This window comes from Typopeltis vanoorti, chromosome 19, assembly GCF_054136105.1.
Source record: "Typopeltis vanoorti isolate ZY-2024b chromosome 19, IOZ_Tvanoo_1.0, whole genome shotgun sequence".
NCBI lineage: Eukaryota > Metazoa > Arthropoda > Arachnida > Uropygi > Thelyphonidae > Typopeltis > Typopeltis vanoorti.
In genome coordinates, this window is record NC_143567.1 from 16,917,870 (window position 1) to 16,937,000 (window position 19,131).

At 33.0% G+C, this 19,131-nt stretch overlaps 1 protein-coding gene across 2 annotated transcripts in view; it reads right to left on the reverse strand.

The window, feature by feature from the left end:
* Positions 1 to 19,131, reverse strand: part of LOC150095882 (general vesicular transport factor p115-like) — a 245,709-nt gene that overhangs the window by 192,521 nt on the left and 34,057 nt on the right. For both annotated transcript variants that reach the window (XM_090409601.1, XM_090409600.1), the window contains exons 3-5: positions 10,273 to 10,411; positions 8,506 to 8,606; positions 111 to 269 (exon numbers count right to left, since the gene is read on the reverse strand). In XM_090409601.1, the coding sequence (XP_090265727.1) occupies positions 111 to 269; positions 8,506 to 8,606; positions 10,273 to 10,411 (399 nt within the window). The remainder of the gene's footprint in view (positions 1 to 110; positions 270 to 8,505; positions 8,607 to 10,272; positions 10,412 to 19,131) is intronic.

A 19,131-nucleotide genomic window follows, 5' to 3' on the forward strand; every position in this document is an offset into this window, starting at 1 on the left:
TCCAATAAAGATTTATATTTCAACATAATTATAAAAATAACAAAAATTTCCTTTAGAAATGATTAACTGAAACTTTTTATAAATCAAGAAAAATTTTTAACTAATCTTACATCATTTCTTATAACTTCACGGCTTTCTGAAAGGAGATCCATAAGACGAGATATTCCCATAGGACTAACCAGAATACATTCCTGTACTTCTTTGGCTCTATTAACCAAAAGACCTGTGAGCAGCTTAACTGCTGGCCAACGAACTCTAAAATCAAATTCCTAGAAACAAAATTTCAGCAATATCACTTGAAATGTAATAATAAGTGGTATTGGTATTTTATTATATTTTTAACATTCCAGCAAAAAGAGATCATACTGAAAGTTCCAGCAAAGTGAATCCATATGCACTCAAAAAAATATAAGAAAGCTCAATTATGTATAAAAGTAGCTGAACAAGAATCACAGAAAGTTTACAGGAAGTATATAGAAATAACATGCAGGTGACAATGTGTTCAGGAGACAACTGTAAACTTCAGAAATCTTTTCTAAGGGAAAAAGTATGTCACAAAATTAGAGATGATACAGATTACATAAAAATTGAATACATTTTGGTACTAAAGATAGGGAAAAAACTATTAAAGTCTGAAATGCAAGACAGTATTCAGAAAGATGGAGAGAAATGAGTTCAGGTCAAATAGGATTTTGGAAGGATCAGATTTTCTTGAAGACAAATAGTTAAGAAACTGTGGGAATATAACAAAGATAAGTTTGTTGATTGAGAAAAAAGCTTATATTATGGTGCTGCTAAAAGAGAAATTATTCAAAACGCTACAATTACGTGGTGTAAATAGAACATTATATATAAAGAGCAATATATAACCTATCCTTGAGTTGCAGATCAGCAGAAGAATGCAGTTGTGTAAAATCAGGGTACACAAGGTACAATTGCATGCTATATACACTGTTATTCCTCAGCTATATGGATCATATTATGAAGGAAAGTGGTATTAAACTTGACAAATATCAGATAAATTCAGTTTTTTTGTAATCAATAATAGCAAAAGATGATACACTCCAGCAAGCAGTGTTACTATATGGAGTTGCTATTTGATTTAGAAATAAAACAGGATCAAAGAAAGACTACAGAAGGCATCAGTGGCAAAACTGTATTAAAAATGAGAAAATTTTTTTTCCTAAAAATTAGACAAGTATTTGAAAGAAAATATGTAAACAGAGCTAATCTAACATGGCATATGGTTCCTTAAACAGAAGAATAAAAGTTAGTGAAACAGGTTTACGACAACAACGATGGGAAAAAATCATAAAGGAAAATAGTTTAGCAGTGCCTTAGAAGACTGAAAATGTATAAGCTCATAATATGAGATACATGACAAATTAAATATTAATTTGGAAGAAAACTGCAGATAGGAAGATCATAATGAAAACTTAATTGGTTGGACGATCATGATATCCTGTACACCCCTTGACATATTAGGAAATAATGATTAAAATTATTACAAACATGAAAGAACTTTCATCTTGAAATTAAACACTGACTAGGAGTCCTGCTACCAATCAAAAATTATCTTTCTTTCTAAATTAAATGCAATTAAGAAGTATATACACAGAACAAACAACATAATATGTATAAACAGGACTTGAAAAATGCACTTGTCTGCTTGTCCATGACAAATGAGAATTTTTTGTTGAGTAAAAAAATAAATAAATAAAAAATCAGTAACAGAAGAATTTCAGTTCAATCATCAGTTTTATTTATGTAATATTCATTTTGTTTCATGTTCTAGGTCACAATTGCTTTTTGTGTTTACCTTACTTATCACATCTACTGGGGAATGCTGTCCATTACAAATGCTGTTTTTTTGATTTATCATTTAGTTGTAATGGAATGCAACTATTGAGAGGATAGAATACCATGCATCATTTCATTTTTAAAGAGCGCTTAGTCGTACCTCGAGGTAACCAAATAATCACTACACTGCAACCTACAATAGATACATGGTGGACAGCAGTAATTGGCTTATTTCTTACCCAGTGATGGGATTTTACAGATAATAGTGGAAAGCTGAGAAGTATTTATTTTCCCAAAATATTTCTTTATGTTGATACTAACCTAAATGTTTTTCATTTGTTTTATGAGTTGCCTATGTGTCATATGCCATCACTGGCTCCATCTATCCAATTTTTGAAACCAATCAGAATTCAGAAACACTAATATAGTTTTATGTGTAGACTTAAGGGTTCTGATGCATTAAGAGTTTTTATGATACTGAATGTTTTTAACATTTGTTTATGTTGAGAAGAAATTGTTCGATTTTTTTTTCCATAAGTGATTCAAGATATAAGTGTTAGAAGAGAAAATGTAATGAAAAATAGTATCAATCATGAAAAATGATCTTGCATCAATTATGATATCCATGAATTTTTTTCCCAGACTAAAAAATATGCTTATGCTTACTTTAAAACTAGTAGTTAGTTAAACATGATAAAAATTAGCCATAGCATTAACAAAATATAAATTGACTAGATCCAGGATTAAACATTGACATTGGATATATTAGGCAAACATGGAAGAGTCCACCCAGACTAACATCTGATTAGTGAGATATTTGCCTGACTGGTGAGCGAGAACAAAAAATTTCAACCAACTGGTCAAGCTTTAACATATTTATAATAAGTTTCCTGTTCAGGCACTACTATCAAAAAACATATGATGTGTTGAAAAGTAATGTCTCTTCCCCATCACCACCAATAGTGAGAGCAGATATTTTGCTAAAACAAAAAACAGATACTTTCATTGAACTTTGTTATGCAGTTCTGCACAATTATTTCTCAATGTTGGATCTACAAAGAATGGATCTACAGCCTACTGGCAATGTTCAGATCTTCGATATCATTATGATAGATGAAAATAACTGCCAAACTCTGTCTCTTCTGTCCGTATATAACAAAATACTTTGGCAAGTATGATAAGGTATAATGTAATATGTACTTCAATGTTTCCATGATTTGCTTAAGTGACAAAAGTCACCATGTTTCATCATCAATGGGTATAGCATAATGATGACATGCATGCAGGTTCAAAATGTATTCAGGTCAAATTACTCTGCAAAGATTTTGCAAAATTTTACACGTGTACAAAGAAAGATTAATTACTTTAGTCCTAATATGTATAACACTATCATCATAATAATCTGAATCATTTTCATTATTTATTACATATTGATTTATTGTCTTTGAAACCTTGGTCTGAAAAGAATATCTAATACCAAATATATAATATCAAACACCTACCATCCCAACAACTGTTTTTTGAAACATAACAGTTGTAAATAGGTATTCTAGAATTAAGTTTTGGCATCTTTTAATAAAACTTTAATACTAAGAGTATGATATTTTTTATCACCATTCCAATTCAGCTGTCACATTTCCCAAATTCTAGATAGAAATGACAATCCCAGATCACTTTTCACTTGGAATCCGACTCAGTACAGATAAGTTGGACAATACTAATTTAAAGAAGCAGAGCCTACATAGCTCAGCTGGTAGTCTGAGCCATTTGGTTGGAAAGACTTGGGTTCGATTCCCGTCCATGGCGTGAGGAACCTTTATCTGGTCTCTTTTGACTAAAGGTGAGTTAGCCGGTTTCATAAGGAAGTAGATGTTTTTTTCACCTAGAAACTCGGGTCTTTCATCCCTCAGAACAGACAAACCTGTCCGTAAACATAAATGTATCTACAGTTGCAAAATACATACTTAATCTCCCATTAGGAGGGCTCAACCAGTCCTAGAGGACAGTTGAAGAAAGGGAAGACACTCCACGCGAATAAAGAAATTTAAAGAAGTGTAACAATTTCATTGTCACATCTCCTACCAGTTGAGGCCCAATATTCAAGTTTCTTTCTCATGTCTCTGTGTTCTAATGTTTCTCATTTCTAATGTCCGTGTTCTCTAGTCTTTGATCAAGTGCTTTATTTCTAATCCAACTCTCAGATCCATAACTTAAAACTGGTTTTTACACTGTTTTGTGCTAGTCTGATGTTTTGGCTATTTTCTCTCTTATTCCATATAAATGTATTGAGCTAGCTACCCACCATACCAGTTTTGCTTATTCTGTTGTCTATATCCAGATTTAACTTCCCATCTTCACTAAAAACTGTGCCTAAATAGCTGAAATATTTTACTTGTTCTATAGAATCTCCATTCAGAATGCAGCTGAAGTTTTCCGTGCTCCTGCCCATTTTCATAATTTGCCTTTTTATTGCTGATTTTTATGACAAATATAGACAATAAACATGCGAAGATTTTAATTTCACCCTTAAGACAATTAAATAAGATAAATTAATTCCACTTATTCTCAAAACCAACCAACCTATACTTGACATATTTATTTAGTGAATTATACAGTTAAGTCATAATGAGTTCTCACCTTCTATTATCTGATGAGATTTCTTTGAAACAGAATATCATTCATACTGCTGGCTTATATAAGTTTTTAATTCTTACTTTTTATTTTTTTCCCTTAATTCATAGTTTGGATTCGTTGTCATTTAACTCGATCATTTATTTATGTTTTCTTCCAGTGTGGGAGTGGTGCCCCCCCTCCAATTCCTTTACCCCTGCTACATGCCCGGCTCTTTAAATTTCTCATTATTTTAGCTTTTTTTTTTTTTTTTAAATTATTATGTGACTCCATATAAATGCAAACTTATACTGTTTGTACCTTGGGTTGGCCAAGGATTAATTTTATTTTGTTAATCAATTTTATATGTATTTTTGTACTTTTTTAATTTATTTTTATATGGTCTAGAAACCCTGCTCTAGAAGCCAAACATGGAACTATGCAAGCCACTTCAAGCCTCCTATAAGGAACTTGAAACAGTACAAAAAATTACAGTAATTTTAATTTAAAAACCACAAAAAATCACCAGAAATGCTCCAAAATATTGAAAAAAAAAACATCCCTAAAAAATCCATCTCAGAATTCCATGCAATGAAAAAAAAAAAAAAAAAAACTTTTCTTTTTTTTTTTTTTTTTAGTTAGTAAAGTCAGTAAAGACTTGATGTTAGTAAAGTCAGTCCTCTGACTTTACTAACATCAAGAGTCTTAATTCCATATCAATGTTAATCCAATATCAATGCTGTGCACCACTTCAGACGTTCAAATGTGATGTATTATTCATCACTGAGGCACAACTAGCATCCTTAGCAAGATCTCACCTCAACTTTCCTCATCATATCTTCCATCATGCCCTCTTATGAAAAGTAAGACCTGTGCATTTGTCAGGTCTCATATGCCAAAAGGTTACTAGAACTGGAATCCGCTTCATATAACCTGCTTGCTCAAGATCTCCTTACCTCATTTTACTGCCTTCATATGCTGCCTCTACTGTTCTAACTCCGGTAACTTGACCAACCTGATTGCCTATCTCTGAAATATCTACAATTCAGACAAGCTTCTCTTTTCTAACTTTACAGATCAAGAAGCTAAACTATTATAAGTAATGATTTAACACAAATTGTTCACCAACCCCCAGAATTCTGGATGCTCATCATCATCATTCTCCAAACATCTTGGATTGCATCTTCCTTAACCAACCCATCCTCCAAATACACCACTGATGTTGGCTCTCCTCTTGGCAAGTCTGACCACAACCTTATCCACGTCCCCATTTCTACATATCTTCCTTCACGCATTCTCAGCTTGTGGAAATTCGCCAACTGGGATAACCTTCAGGACTTATTTATGCCTTATTTCAGTGTCTAATTATTGCATCTGCACTGACCTAGTAACAAATTATTCTTGCTGGGATGAGTCCTTTTATTCCCCAATCCACTCAAAATCCTTGCCACAAATCCAAACAATAGTTCTCCAATGATTGTGCCAATGCAGTCCAAACCAACTGTAAAAAAATCAACAAACCAAAAGCAGACTTTATAAGGGCCAAATGCACTATGCTGTTTTCTGTCCAAATGTCAGTCTAGCCTTCTGGTCCCTAAACTGAATGATACAACTTCTGTCCTTCCTTATTTCCACCTCTTTCATATCCTGATGGTACAATGCTATTATCTCCTAAAGACAGCACACTCTTGGTATCAGTTTTCCTCCAACTCTTGCATAGATGACCAAGGCCGCCACCATTCTAAAAACCATCTACAATAAGTCTCCTCTGAAATTTCACCATTAGGACATAAGAAAAATACTCAATAATCATGATACCAATAAGTCTCTTGGCCCTGATAGTATTCCTCAAGTTGTACTAAAAGCTTGTGTAAGAACCCACATGCATCTTGTATCATCTCTTCAAGCTCTCATACTCATCTGGCATCTACCCAACTGCTTGGAAGCAAATGTCTATCCACCCTGTTCTCAAAAAGAAAGATAAAAAATCAACCATTAAATTATCATTCTATTGTTGTGACCTCAATACTCTCAAAAAGCATGGAAAAGGTGATCAACAGTCAACTGCTTCACCATTTACAAACTCGCCAATTACTCAGTGATCACCAATATGAATTCTGCCATTCTTGTTCCACAGCAGATCTCCTAGCCAACCTCATCCACCTTTGGATGCCATGGAAAAGTTTAGAGAAACTCAAGTGATCACTCTTGATAATTTCGTTTTATGGTATCTATCTCTTCTTTCCTTTGTGAATGGACTGCCAGCTTCCTCTCCAGTGATTCATTGGGCCTCAGGACGAATCATTTCCTTTCATCAGATTTTTTCAGTTAATGTTTTTCAGTCAATGATCTCTCCCTGATATTCGATCCTGTTATTGACAGTTTTGACAATGTAAGTACTCTCCACTCCTCTTTCTTAAATTTCAAAATCTTTCAAGTGTGCAGGTAATTTGTACTTCAAGATCATCTTTAACCAATGCCTTAATACTGGGATGAGGACAACCTGGTGAATTTTACCACCACCAAAATGCAATCCTGTCGCATTTCAAGGAAGAAAGATCATCCCCAACTCTCTCTAACAGTAGTTCCTCCTGCTCAACTCCCAATGCTTTATAAAGCTCAAATTTATCAAACTTTAAAATACTGTTTCCACATTTGGGGTGGTACAACTAAAACCATCCTCAGAATGCTTGACTATAGAGAAGAAAGCAATTCACTTAATTGATGACCAATCCCTCAAGTTGCTATCCCATAGATGCTCTATTGCTGCATTATGTCTCTTCAGTAGGTATTCCAATGGATGGTGCTGACCTAATGAACTGTTTGCTAGCATGCCTCCACTTTCCTCTACTCATATACAAACAAGGAACTGCCTGTCACCAACCATACTCTGTTCAACTCCGAACTTCTCATCCTCTGCCTTCAATCCTACACCTGTGCTCCTTGGAACAGTCTTCCCTATACTGTTTTGCAATGATTACAATCTTCAGTTCTTCAAACAACACAAAGAAAAATTCCTTTCTTCCTTCTTACCACGTGCCCACACGTAGCACTCTCATGTCCTTGCATGAGAGATCCCATTCATTTCCTTGCACACTTATTGATCCTTATCTTTCAACATTTTTTCTAAGTCAATCTCACTATTTTTCAGCACAATTTTAAACTCGGTACTATATACTAAAATCATCTCTACCTCCACCAAGATATCCCGATATGTTCAAATTTGTACTCTTTATAATACATTTAATAGTAACTAAGTTAAAACATCAATACATAGCTTAATGCTGTATTTTGAGGGCAGCTCCATCCCATTTTATGTCTAATCACACTTCTCTAAACCCAAAAAACTTTGAAAGTTACTATAAATTTCCTAAGATAAGCAACTTGAAGGTATCACAGTCACAATTCAATATGTAAATTATTTTAATTTCAAAGAGTCCCATGATTCTGGCAGAAGGTAATGTTTTTCATGTTATTTAACTATATTCTAGGTTCATAATTTCTAGTTTTAAAATTTCATAAAATTCTCAATGCCTTTAATTAAAGATGCTGTGGTTTTGAATTACTGCAATGTAACTAAGGCTATGACACTAGCACATTATTCCTGTTAATTACAAATGTTGTGGTCTGTTTTGCAAGGTGTGTGTGTGGGGGATTAGTTTCTAGGAGGGTCTTTAAACAATCTAGTTTCTGTTCAGTAGTAAAACCTGCAAATTTACTTCCAAAAACATAGCAATAATCCCTATGCATGGTAATAGTTAAATACTGAAAAGGTACAGTTAATTTTCTGATAAAACAAGCTGCTTGGCAAGAACTGACTGATCACATGACTAAAGTTGGAATGACTCGTTTTATGTCAGTCAGCAATGCAACATGTTACCAAAATATGATAGGGCAGTTGTGCCAGTTAGATTAAAAGCATCAACAATTTCAGTACATGGATCTTTGAACTTTCAATTGTTTGTAATATTGAGATTTATATTATAACATTACTACAGAGCTTTTCAGCACTTTGTAATAGCACAGATGGTGTTTGCTGGAGAACAAATTGACTGTACTTAATATTACAATAAGTAAATACTTTTAAATTCTTACCTCTAATAAATCTAAAAGAAGGGTCACATTTTCTGGTTTTTTAATATATATTTCAGTAAACTGAATTCCAAGATCTTGATCTTCCTCTTCTTTCTCATATTCTACAAGAAAATAAAAAGTAAATAAATGAAATAGCTTCCGTATTATAGATTCTTAACAATTTTCCATAATTAAAATATAAATTTCATAAATATGCACAAACAGAAGAAAAATTTATGAAAAAAATTCATTATTATAGAGGATAATCAATTAAAATTAAAAAATCCTAGACATAAAATGTGGTTGCAAAAAAGTATCATAAGCAGTCATGAAGTGCAATTTAGACTTCCAGAAATCTTCAAGAAAATTAAAAATTGTCTAATATGTCCAACAGTTAATCAAAAATTTAAAGATATTATAAAAATAAATGTAAAAAAGTTTGTAACTCTTATAAAAAGATCGATTTTTTACCAAAATTTTTATTTACATAAAAATAAAACTATTGTAAGACTATTACACTTTTTTATATAATCTTTATCAAGTAGCTTTATTTTATCCTCCTACATGTTTCGCCAATCTGTTTCTATTGGCATCCTCAGGGAATACAAACTAGTAAGCTAAAATGAAGGTTACAGACTAGGTTATAACCGATGGTTCTAAATCATACAAAAAATTGGTATTGTGAGTGACAATGTGCGTGTCTCGTTAACGTGATTTATTCGTAATGGCTCATGACGTAATTGTTATGAAAGTCCATTTCTTTGATGTTTAATGATCTGATAAAAGTTTTCCAAATTTCTGGTAAAATTAGACCTTGATTCTTGTTTAGGTTTTCAGTTTTACAGACGACTGTAGCTGCTTCTTTAAAGGTTCTTGAATGGTAGTTATCTTCTATGTATGGCATAAGGCTCTTATCCCACTCAATGTGATGGTTAGTAGAGGCAAAGTGGCATGAAAGGCCTGAAATGTCTTGTCTGTTATTTCTGACATATCCTATGTGTTCTTTCTTTCTCGTTTCAAAGCTTCTAGATGTCTGACCTACGTAACTAATACCACATGAGCAAGGAATATTATATACTCCAGAGTACTTGTGGAATGTGAATGGCATTCAAACCAATCAACACTATTCGGAAATTTTTAAGATCACCGAAAGATCCTCACCCATTCTACAAGTACTCTGGAGTATATAATATTCCTTGCTCATGTGGTATTAGTTACGTAGGTCAGACATCTAGACGCTTTGAAACGAGAAAGGCCTCACAAGTCTGAGTTTCTTCAAAATTGTAAATCCAAAACAATCCATCAACCAATCCCTTTTATCAGTCTCCCATGTTTTGTGTACTTGCTAGTCTAGTTCTGGAAGAGAAATCACAATGACAAGATAGTTAGCTCAATTTATCTTAGATTTTCAATATGGATAAAACTGGATGTTTAATCCTGAAATCACAAAAATAGAATATGATCTTAACCATAAAAATAATTTAATATGAAGGAAAACTGGAATGTTCAATCCTGAAATCACAAAAATACAATATGATCTCAACCATAAAAAATAATTTAATATGAAGGGGGGGGGGGTTTAAATTTTAAAATTAAAAAAAAAACAGTAAAATACTTTGCAATCTAGTTTTTTTTTAATCACTGATATTTTTCTCATTTATGATACCAATCTGCATCTGATTTTTATTATCATTATCTATCTATTTGTATTATCATTATCTATCTGCATCTGATAGATAATGATAATACAGTGTTATAAACTTTTAAAGTATCCAAAAATTTGTTTACCTTCTCCATCTTGAGGTCCATTAATCACATTACATATGGAATCTAGAGCATAACCAGTTATTTCAGCATCATTGCGATCAGTTTCCAGAACTCTAATTAAAACATCCATGCCTTGAGCTCCAACCTCAAGACGAAATTTCTGTAAAAAAAATATTAAAAGAGATCCAAAAATAAGTTATTAGGGAAAATATTTAAGGAGCAGCTATCAAATACTGTTGACAATAACTTCAAGTTAACAAGACAAAATTTTATCTAATTTTTAGTTTCAGGTAACAAAATGAATGTATTTTCTGAATTCATTTAGTGAATTCAGAATTCAGTGGCCTGCAGAATGCAATGGTATTTTGAAATTACCATATCAGAAAAATTTCTTAAATGCTGGCTGCAGTTAGGTGGATTAACAATGGAGGCAGAGGTTACGAACCACAACACTTGTGTATAGTACATGCAAATTACATACATTCTCATGTCTGTAATCTGTTTCACAGGAGAAGAAAATTTTTCTGTAACTTATCAACTAACCTGATATGACTATTTTGAAATATGAAATATGATGCTTAAATGAAATGCACCACCACTTCCAGTCTGACCTATACACTTGTTATTCCTAACAAAATCTTAACTAGCAATCTCAATGCCTACCATCCACCTCAACTGCACCTTACATAATTCCTTCTATAACAACGATGGCATGTGCAAATTCATCAGAACTAATATCCCATGCTAGAGAATGGTAAACGTTGACTCTTCCAATATTTGATCTGCTCTGGCTAAAAATTTCCTTAGCAAAGTTTGTTACAATCATTTGCTGTCTATTTCTCCAAATTCTCATAACCTATCTCTAAAGCTTGACTTAACAGTTACAATACACATATATTGAGGTCATCTTTCTTGGGACTTCAATGTCCCTAGCTCAAACTTGTAAGAATGGTATTTGCTATTAGTAATATCCTAAAACATTCCATCTGTCCACCAATATATCATATAACTGTCACAATCCCACTAACAGCCTTACCTTTTCTTAATAAGCTTTCCTTCCAAATACACTGTTGAGACAACAATTCTCCACTTAATTCTTTTAATTCTCTAACTCAGATCACATCATCCAAGTTTCCATTAGCACAGAACACCTGAAAGGTGTTCTATGATTACCTAAATGTGATTACTCCCATGTTCTGCATGTGCTTTCCATGGTCAGATTATTGTTTTTAATCCTGATCCAAACAGCTGCTCAGCCTGAACAGTAGATATAATTCTTATAAGAACGAATGCCTTTATCCTTTACTCTGTGCAAAGTTTGCAAACACCATCTAAGCCTTAGATGGTGTTTGCAGCTTATGAAGACTTAAGGAGAAAACAACTCATACTTCACTCATCGAGCTACAGCTCTGAACAGCTGGGAGAAAAAAAAATACCATTAAAATAAGTTATGAATATAATCCTTCCCTTCATGCTTACATGGTGATCAGAATACATTATGAAAATTATGGAGGCAACTACTGTGTTGGAGTAAAACTTTCGTTTAATATAAACCAAAATAAACACTCAACGTTTCGACCTTCACATTAAGGTCATTATTATCTGGCCACATGGTCGCCAAAGGCTAAACATCAGCCACTTAAACAAACAACGAGCATATACAATTTACTATTGAAAATCAAAGCTCGCTCCCTTTCCTGGATAAACTAGTCACACATCTTCCCTCAGGCTGTCTATTCTTCGCCATTTACTGCAAACCTACACATACCGTCCAATATATACATGCTAACTCTTATCACCACCCTTTGCAAAAACTTGGAGTCATTAACACCCTCAAAAACAGAGCTATAATAATTTGCTCTAATAAGCAAGCTCTTAAACAAGAATTAAAAAGTATTAACAATACATTTATAAATAATGGCTATAGCAAAAATATTATTAATAAAGTTCTTCATAAAACTTCATCAAAAAAGAATATAGATTACAGTAAAACCATAGCTGTCCCATACATCAAAGGGTTATCAGAAAAAATTAATAGAATCCTACACCATTATAATCTTATACCACTTTTAAACCACCTTTAAAATTAAAAAACATATTCAACTCCTCTAAGGATTCTCTTCCCCATTGGCACATCCTGGAGTTTATTGCATCTATTGAACCTGCAACTTACCTTATATTGGGGAAACTGGATGTACAATCCCTATCCGTAAAAAAGAGCACAAACAACACACTAAATTTAACAATTTTGGTGAAGCAGGCCTCTCTGATCATGCCCTTAACACCCTATACCAAATTGATTGGAAAAGTACCTGCTCGTTACATCATACAAAAACCTGGTATGAACAGAAATTTAAAGAAGCCTGTGAAATTTTGATTAACCACCCTAATCTTAACAATAATGGTGGTATAAAAATCCCAAAAATTTGGATGGAACACATTCAGTCCACTTAGTTTCCAGCAAACCCTGACTTTAGGACTCTAGGCGAATTTTCAGCTTTTATTGGGCACTATCCATATCAGTTGGTTGTAACTTACATGTATACTTTTTTTTTAAATTTATATTTATTAATTTTTTTCCTTTTTTGTAAAAATGTTGCTCTCCAGCTTAATTTAATTTTGTAACCTAATAGAGGAGGATGATGATAATAATAATAATAAACTCTAGCTTTGATGTAGTAAGGTGGGTTTTTTTCCCACCAGAGGTCAGGCCAATAGTTCTAATTCTAACAGTTGGTCAGTAACTTTAACATGCTGCCAGATGATGACCTTAATGTGAAGGTCGAAATGTTGAGTGTTTATATTAAACTAAAGTTTTACACCAACATAGTTGTTTCCACAACTATCATAATGTATGAATATAATATATTTAATCACAGCAAACAGTCTGAACTGCAAGATTTAGCAAAGAAAACCTATATACAAAATAATGAGAGAATTTTAATAAGCACTTTCTATGTGGTGAATAGGACTACTTGCATGCTCTGCCATGTTTCAACTCTTGCACTAGAAATATTCCAATTTGATCAGTCTTCTACCACTGGCAATAATGAAAGAGTGAATATTCTACATTGTCATCATGATAAATTATTATTATTTAGGAGAAAGCATTCAATAATTTAAAAAAAAAAAAAGCTCAGAAAGTTAGGCTACAAGTTAAGCACTTGAACTACCAAAACAAATGTATGAGTTCAAGAAAGTAGCAGTACAGGGTACTGCTACTTTCAAAAACCATCTGCCAATCATCTCTCTCTCTCTCTTGATATCTGTGCCAGATGGTTTTTGAAGTAATAAACCTAAAATAATTCAAATACCGCTACCCTGAAATGTCTTGATTACGTTCCACAAACAAGGACCTAACACAAAATTCCTGAATAATCTAACCATTAATTCGCTCATGAATAGGCTTGCAGTATAGTGGAGATTGGAGAAACCTACTTACCTATGCCAGCAGGCTTTTTTTCTCCTGGAAACTCAGGTTTTTCTTCCTGTAAACTCAAGAAAATCGACCGTAGAACCCACATTACTTCAGACAGTAACATATCCTGTTAGGGTTAGGTACCAAGAGATGGCAACATTTGTTTGCCCATCTCTTCATCAGTGCCGCCTATAATTACTGATAGACATGGGCCAGCTATCTTTGATTGGCTGCCGGTGGAGACTGAACTGCTCACTCAGTCTCTTTGTGATATTTGACAGTAAATTGTATCTGAGAGATACCACGACCTCCAATGTCAGTATAGTATGGTTTAGTTTTTTGTTTTTATTCTTTGTTCAATAATTTCTAGGATCACCTAGAATGTAATTGAAAATAAATAAACCATCATGAATTACTGAAATAGAGAGCCAAAGGCTTATTTATCACACGTCCTCTAGGAGACGTGTTTTACATTATGGGAAAAAAATGCTAAGGAAAGTGATCTGGAGCTTACTCCACCTTGACTACGAATATATAGAAACTAAAAGTTTCAGCGGATGCAAGCATAAGCAACCATAAGGTTGCTTATGCTTGCATCCGCTGAAACTTTTAGTTTCTATATATTCGGCACGAAACTCTTGTAGTTTTATATTCATGAAATAATGTTGAATTTGCAGTGTTTCTTCTTTATGTTTTATTGCTTGTTTGCCGAGGTCTGGAGAGTCATTTTGCTTGTTATCGTAGAATTTATGCCAATAAGAAAAAAACAAACTGTTCAAATGACTCTTGATAACTTTTTTTGATAAAAAAAAGTAAATAATGTAGGTACAAGTATTTATTAAACATTTACTTTGCATTCACTTTTTATCTTTTCTAAAAGATACCATATAAAACAAATTATTAATACAGTAATCGATCATGGACGAATTGTATTTTTTACCATTGATTATTAGATTTGATTAACACGATTTTGATATACGCAGTAACATCAAGGGATTAATTAACCACATTAATCGAGGGATACCTGTATATATAAAATAGAAAAGATGAGTTGAACACATCCTTTTTGATGTAGCCACCCATCATTTTGACATGACCAGTCTACAACCAAGCCAAAATATCAAAATAAATCAAATAAATATTTAATAAAGAATAAAACAAGGAGAGGCAAATAGTAATAACCTATTTCCAATTGTTATCATTAGGTGCTCTACCTCTAAGCTATAACAAAGAGTAGCAGTGCCTTGTCACTGTTATACACAAAGCAGCATTTTTTCCCCTCACTATGATACAACAGTAATACAACTTTTACTCTTGCCTCAAGCTTAATAGCTGCTTTTGATTTTGTTCCTATAAGCAAACCACCATGTTGATTTGACAAACTGTTTGAACATACAGCAAATAAACTACAAGTCTATAAATCCCAATGATTAATCAGTGAAGCAGCACGCAACACCAAATGCAATGCAAATGTCATTCTTGGAAATATGACAAATGTCATTCAAAATGCTAATTCAGGACAGGATTGACAAAAGTAATTTATTGCGAGAAAGGAGCCCAGAAAAGTGACTGACTGATATGTGATAGCTAGCCAAACAGTTCTGAAATTGGTATAAAAATGCAAAAGCTGAACAACTTTCAAGTATCTGATGAGTAGAAGTGCAATTTTTTTTGAATTAGCAAAACTCACATCAAGTATGGTTCATGTTTTTTTTGGTCTGTTTTTGTTTGTTACTATTTGATCATATTTGGAGAACCATCATACGAATTCCAGGTTTAAACCAGAACACTGTTTTTCATTTATACTGATCATAATTATCGTACTAAGAAACAGACCTATATTATGAACAATGATCTTTCCGGAGAGTGCAAAATATCACATTATCTTCAAGAACTGCTTGAGGATAATAGTGTTTACAACACGTAATAGGAGAGTACTTGAATGATGGATCCACTGATAGCAGCACCACAACATAAAGTAACTTTAAGATAATGCTTAGTAAAATGCACTAGAAAGATTGCAATATCAGTAATAAATTATTTTATAATAATATTTCATTAACTGTAATAGCTGACATCTTCATTGCAAAGACAACAGAAAGTATTATAAACAAAGGACATGTTATTATTAAAACACTTAAGGAATTGAACAACGTAGTTAAGGATATAAATTAAATTAAACTTTAATAAATATTTTCCGATATTTCCGATAAAGGACATATGAAATACAAAGAAATAGCACACTTGAATGTCATCCTACACAGGATAAAAAGAGAAATTGCAGAAGCTGCAAGAGATTAGCAGAGCTGAAAAGTGAAGGAAGCAAGTGGTCTGAAGTAATAATTAAGACCAAGCACACAAACAAGAAAAACAAGTTAAAGAGAAAATTATATACAGAGACTCAATGATCAGAGTCGTCATCCGGTAGCATCCTCTAGCAAGAGGGTTGCAGCAGATCAGCAACTCATCTCCATTTCTCTCTGTCTGTCGCTTCCATCATTCTTAAACCAGTCCATTCCACGATGTCATTAAACCACTCTCTAGTTGGTCTTCCACGTCTTCTCTTCCCCTCAACTTTCCTTTATAATATAGTTCTTGTCAGGTGTCCCGAAGAACCTCTCAGAAGACGTCCTGCAAATCTGGTCTTTCTTTGCATAATATTCTTTAGCAGTGTTCTTTCCATCCCAACTCGTCTTAAAACTTCTTGATTTGATATTCTTTCTGTATAGCTAATCTTTTCCATTTTTGTAATAGATTTCACGGTTTGATATGAACACAGATGATTAAGAAAATAACTATTAACTTAAAAGATATTTCGCTGGTATTATAACCAGCATCTTCAGAGCACACAACACAAAGTTTGTTACAAATGCAAAACAACCACAATCCGGTGTAACAGTGGGGCTAGTAAAAGTAATTGCAGCATGCAACATATAGAACATATAGTTCGTATCAAACTGTGAAATCTATTACAAAAATGTCTGACGAACACATAAGCCTATCCATGCATATAATCTTTTCCACCTTTCTATAACACCTCATTTCCAATGCATTAATTCTTTCCATATCTCTCTTTCTGAGTGTCCATGACTCACTTCCATAACTTGCAATACTCCAAACTGTTGCTTTAACTATTTCAATTCTAACGCCTATTTTAGTGTTCTTGTTTATTAAAATTCTCTTCATTTCCATAAATGCCGATTTAGCTTTGCCTATTTTATTTCTAATGTCCAACTCTGAAGTTCCTTTCTCTGAGATCCAGCTACCTAAATATTGAAATATTTCCACTTCTAAAATCTTTCCTCCACATCTTATTTTTACATTATCTCCCATTTTTCTGCCAATTATCATTATCTTGGTCTTTTTTGTGTTAATTCTTAGTCCATACTCTTTACAAGAGTTCTCAATTCTTTGAATAATTTGATGTAACCCATTTTCACTTTCTGCCATCACCACTACATCATCTGCATATCTTAAGTTATTAATGATTCTTCCGTTTATTTTTATTCCTTCTTCTACATCCTCAAGTGCCTTTCTAAACATCTGTTCACTATAAAAGTAAAACAATAATGGTGATAACTTGCATCCTTGTCTGACTCCTCTCTTCACCGGGAATTCTCCTGTTTCCTCTCCATTTACACATACTGACGCTATTTGTGACCAATATAATCTCTTTAAAATTTCCAAGTCATAAGAGTCAATATCAGTATTTTCTAGAATGTCAAAAAGCCTTTCATGTTTCACTGTATCAAGGAGCTTAATGAAAATGTGACAAAATCACATTTCCCTGGAGCAAAAATTCATGACATTAGTCACGCAATCCAGATGCAAAAACGTAAAGTTGAAGGAAATGATTGTCTTGGTTGGCACAAATGATTTGCGAGGCGAGATGTACTCTATGAGGGAGGATGTAAAGTTGTTAGAAGAAGCAAAACTGAAGAGTGAGAAGGTGAAGACTAAGTCTCCTGCCGCACTATGATAGAGGCAAACTGAGGAGGAGGGTGTTAATAGTTAATGAGTCTATATGTAGGTTGTGCATAAGGAATGATGTACGATTTGTGGATCTGTGGTCTGTGTTTGATGGAAAGAAGGATTTGTACAATGCTGATGGATTGCATCTAAATGGTTTTGATGTTAGATGTCTAGAGAGAGCTTTGTTCACAGAGCATGCTGAAGCACTAATTCAGGAAAATTTAAACAATTAGGGTGCAAGCAGGTGAATTTGTGTGAAGGCACCCATAAAGTGAATGAGTGCGAGAATGACCAAGTGCATAATCTAGTCTCTCAAATAAAAATATTGAATAGGATAGTCACAATTCAGGAAGTAAAGATGGATGGGAGCCTAAAGGGATGCTGCAGCTTTATACTAATGCCAGAAGTATCCAGAACAAGAGAATACTTTTTGGCATTGATTAGTGCAACCTTGCCAAAAGTTATAGGCCAGTGGTGTTCAACCTTTTTTACTATGCGAGCTACTTTTCTATAAAAAGTTATTCAGCGATCTACTCTCTTATATATAAGTTACTCAGCGATCTACTCTCTTATATAGATCACGTTGCCACAACCTGTTATCTGATTACACACAAATAAACAACTAAAAAAAAAATACACAACTAAAAACTTTATTTGTGTATTTAAAAATTTATTTATCACTTTTAATTATTTTAATACAACAAAAAAAAAAAAAAAAAATATATTGGAATAAAATATTTATTTCTCTATTTTGGAAAACCAAAGTTATAAAAAAACAACAGATTGATTAGAAACACACAAGTTACAGGAAATGCTGGTTGATTAAAAAAAAATGAATGTGAAATTTGGCATTGTTTGGACCTTGCAATATTTTCATAGTCAAGTTGATATGAAAAAGTGGCCAATCGCAGACAATCATCCAAACGATCATTTGTAATTTGGTTTCTTAATTGATTTTTTATGACGTTCATATTTGAAAAAGGGGATTCTGACAAGTATGTCGATCCGAAACACGACAGAATTTTTCGTGCAATATCAGTTAATATTGGGAATTTTTCATGTGCATACTTCCAAATGACTCCATTGTTTATTGATTTTAAATGTAAACTATTCTGAATGTTTATTATCTCAAGTTCTACTTCAGCTTGGTTTATATCAAACAGCCCACTAATTTTATTTGAAATTTCTGTGTTGTTCAAGTTTTCTTGAAATGGATTATTGATAAAAGATACGATCATTTCAGTTTTATTAGAATCTTTAAATATTGAATTTATTTCTTCCTCAACTAATTCTATTTCAATGAATCAATTCTTTTAAATCATAGCGAAGCATTTCTTGATTTTGTTCAAAAAATTTTAATAAATATGGAGATGTCTAAATTCGCGGTCATTTCTATTTTTCTTTAATAAAAGTAAGTATTGTTGGAAAGTTTTTATTGAACTTAACATGTCAATTAAATTTTTATCTCTACCTTGTAACTCTAAATTTAA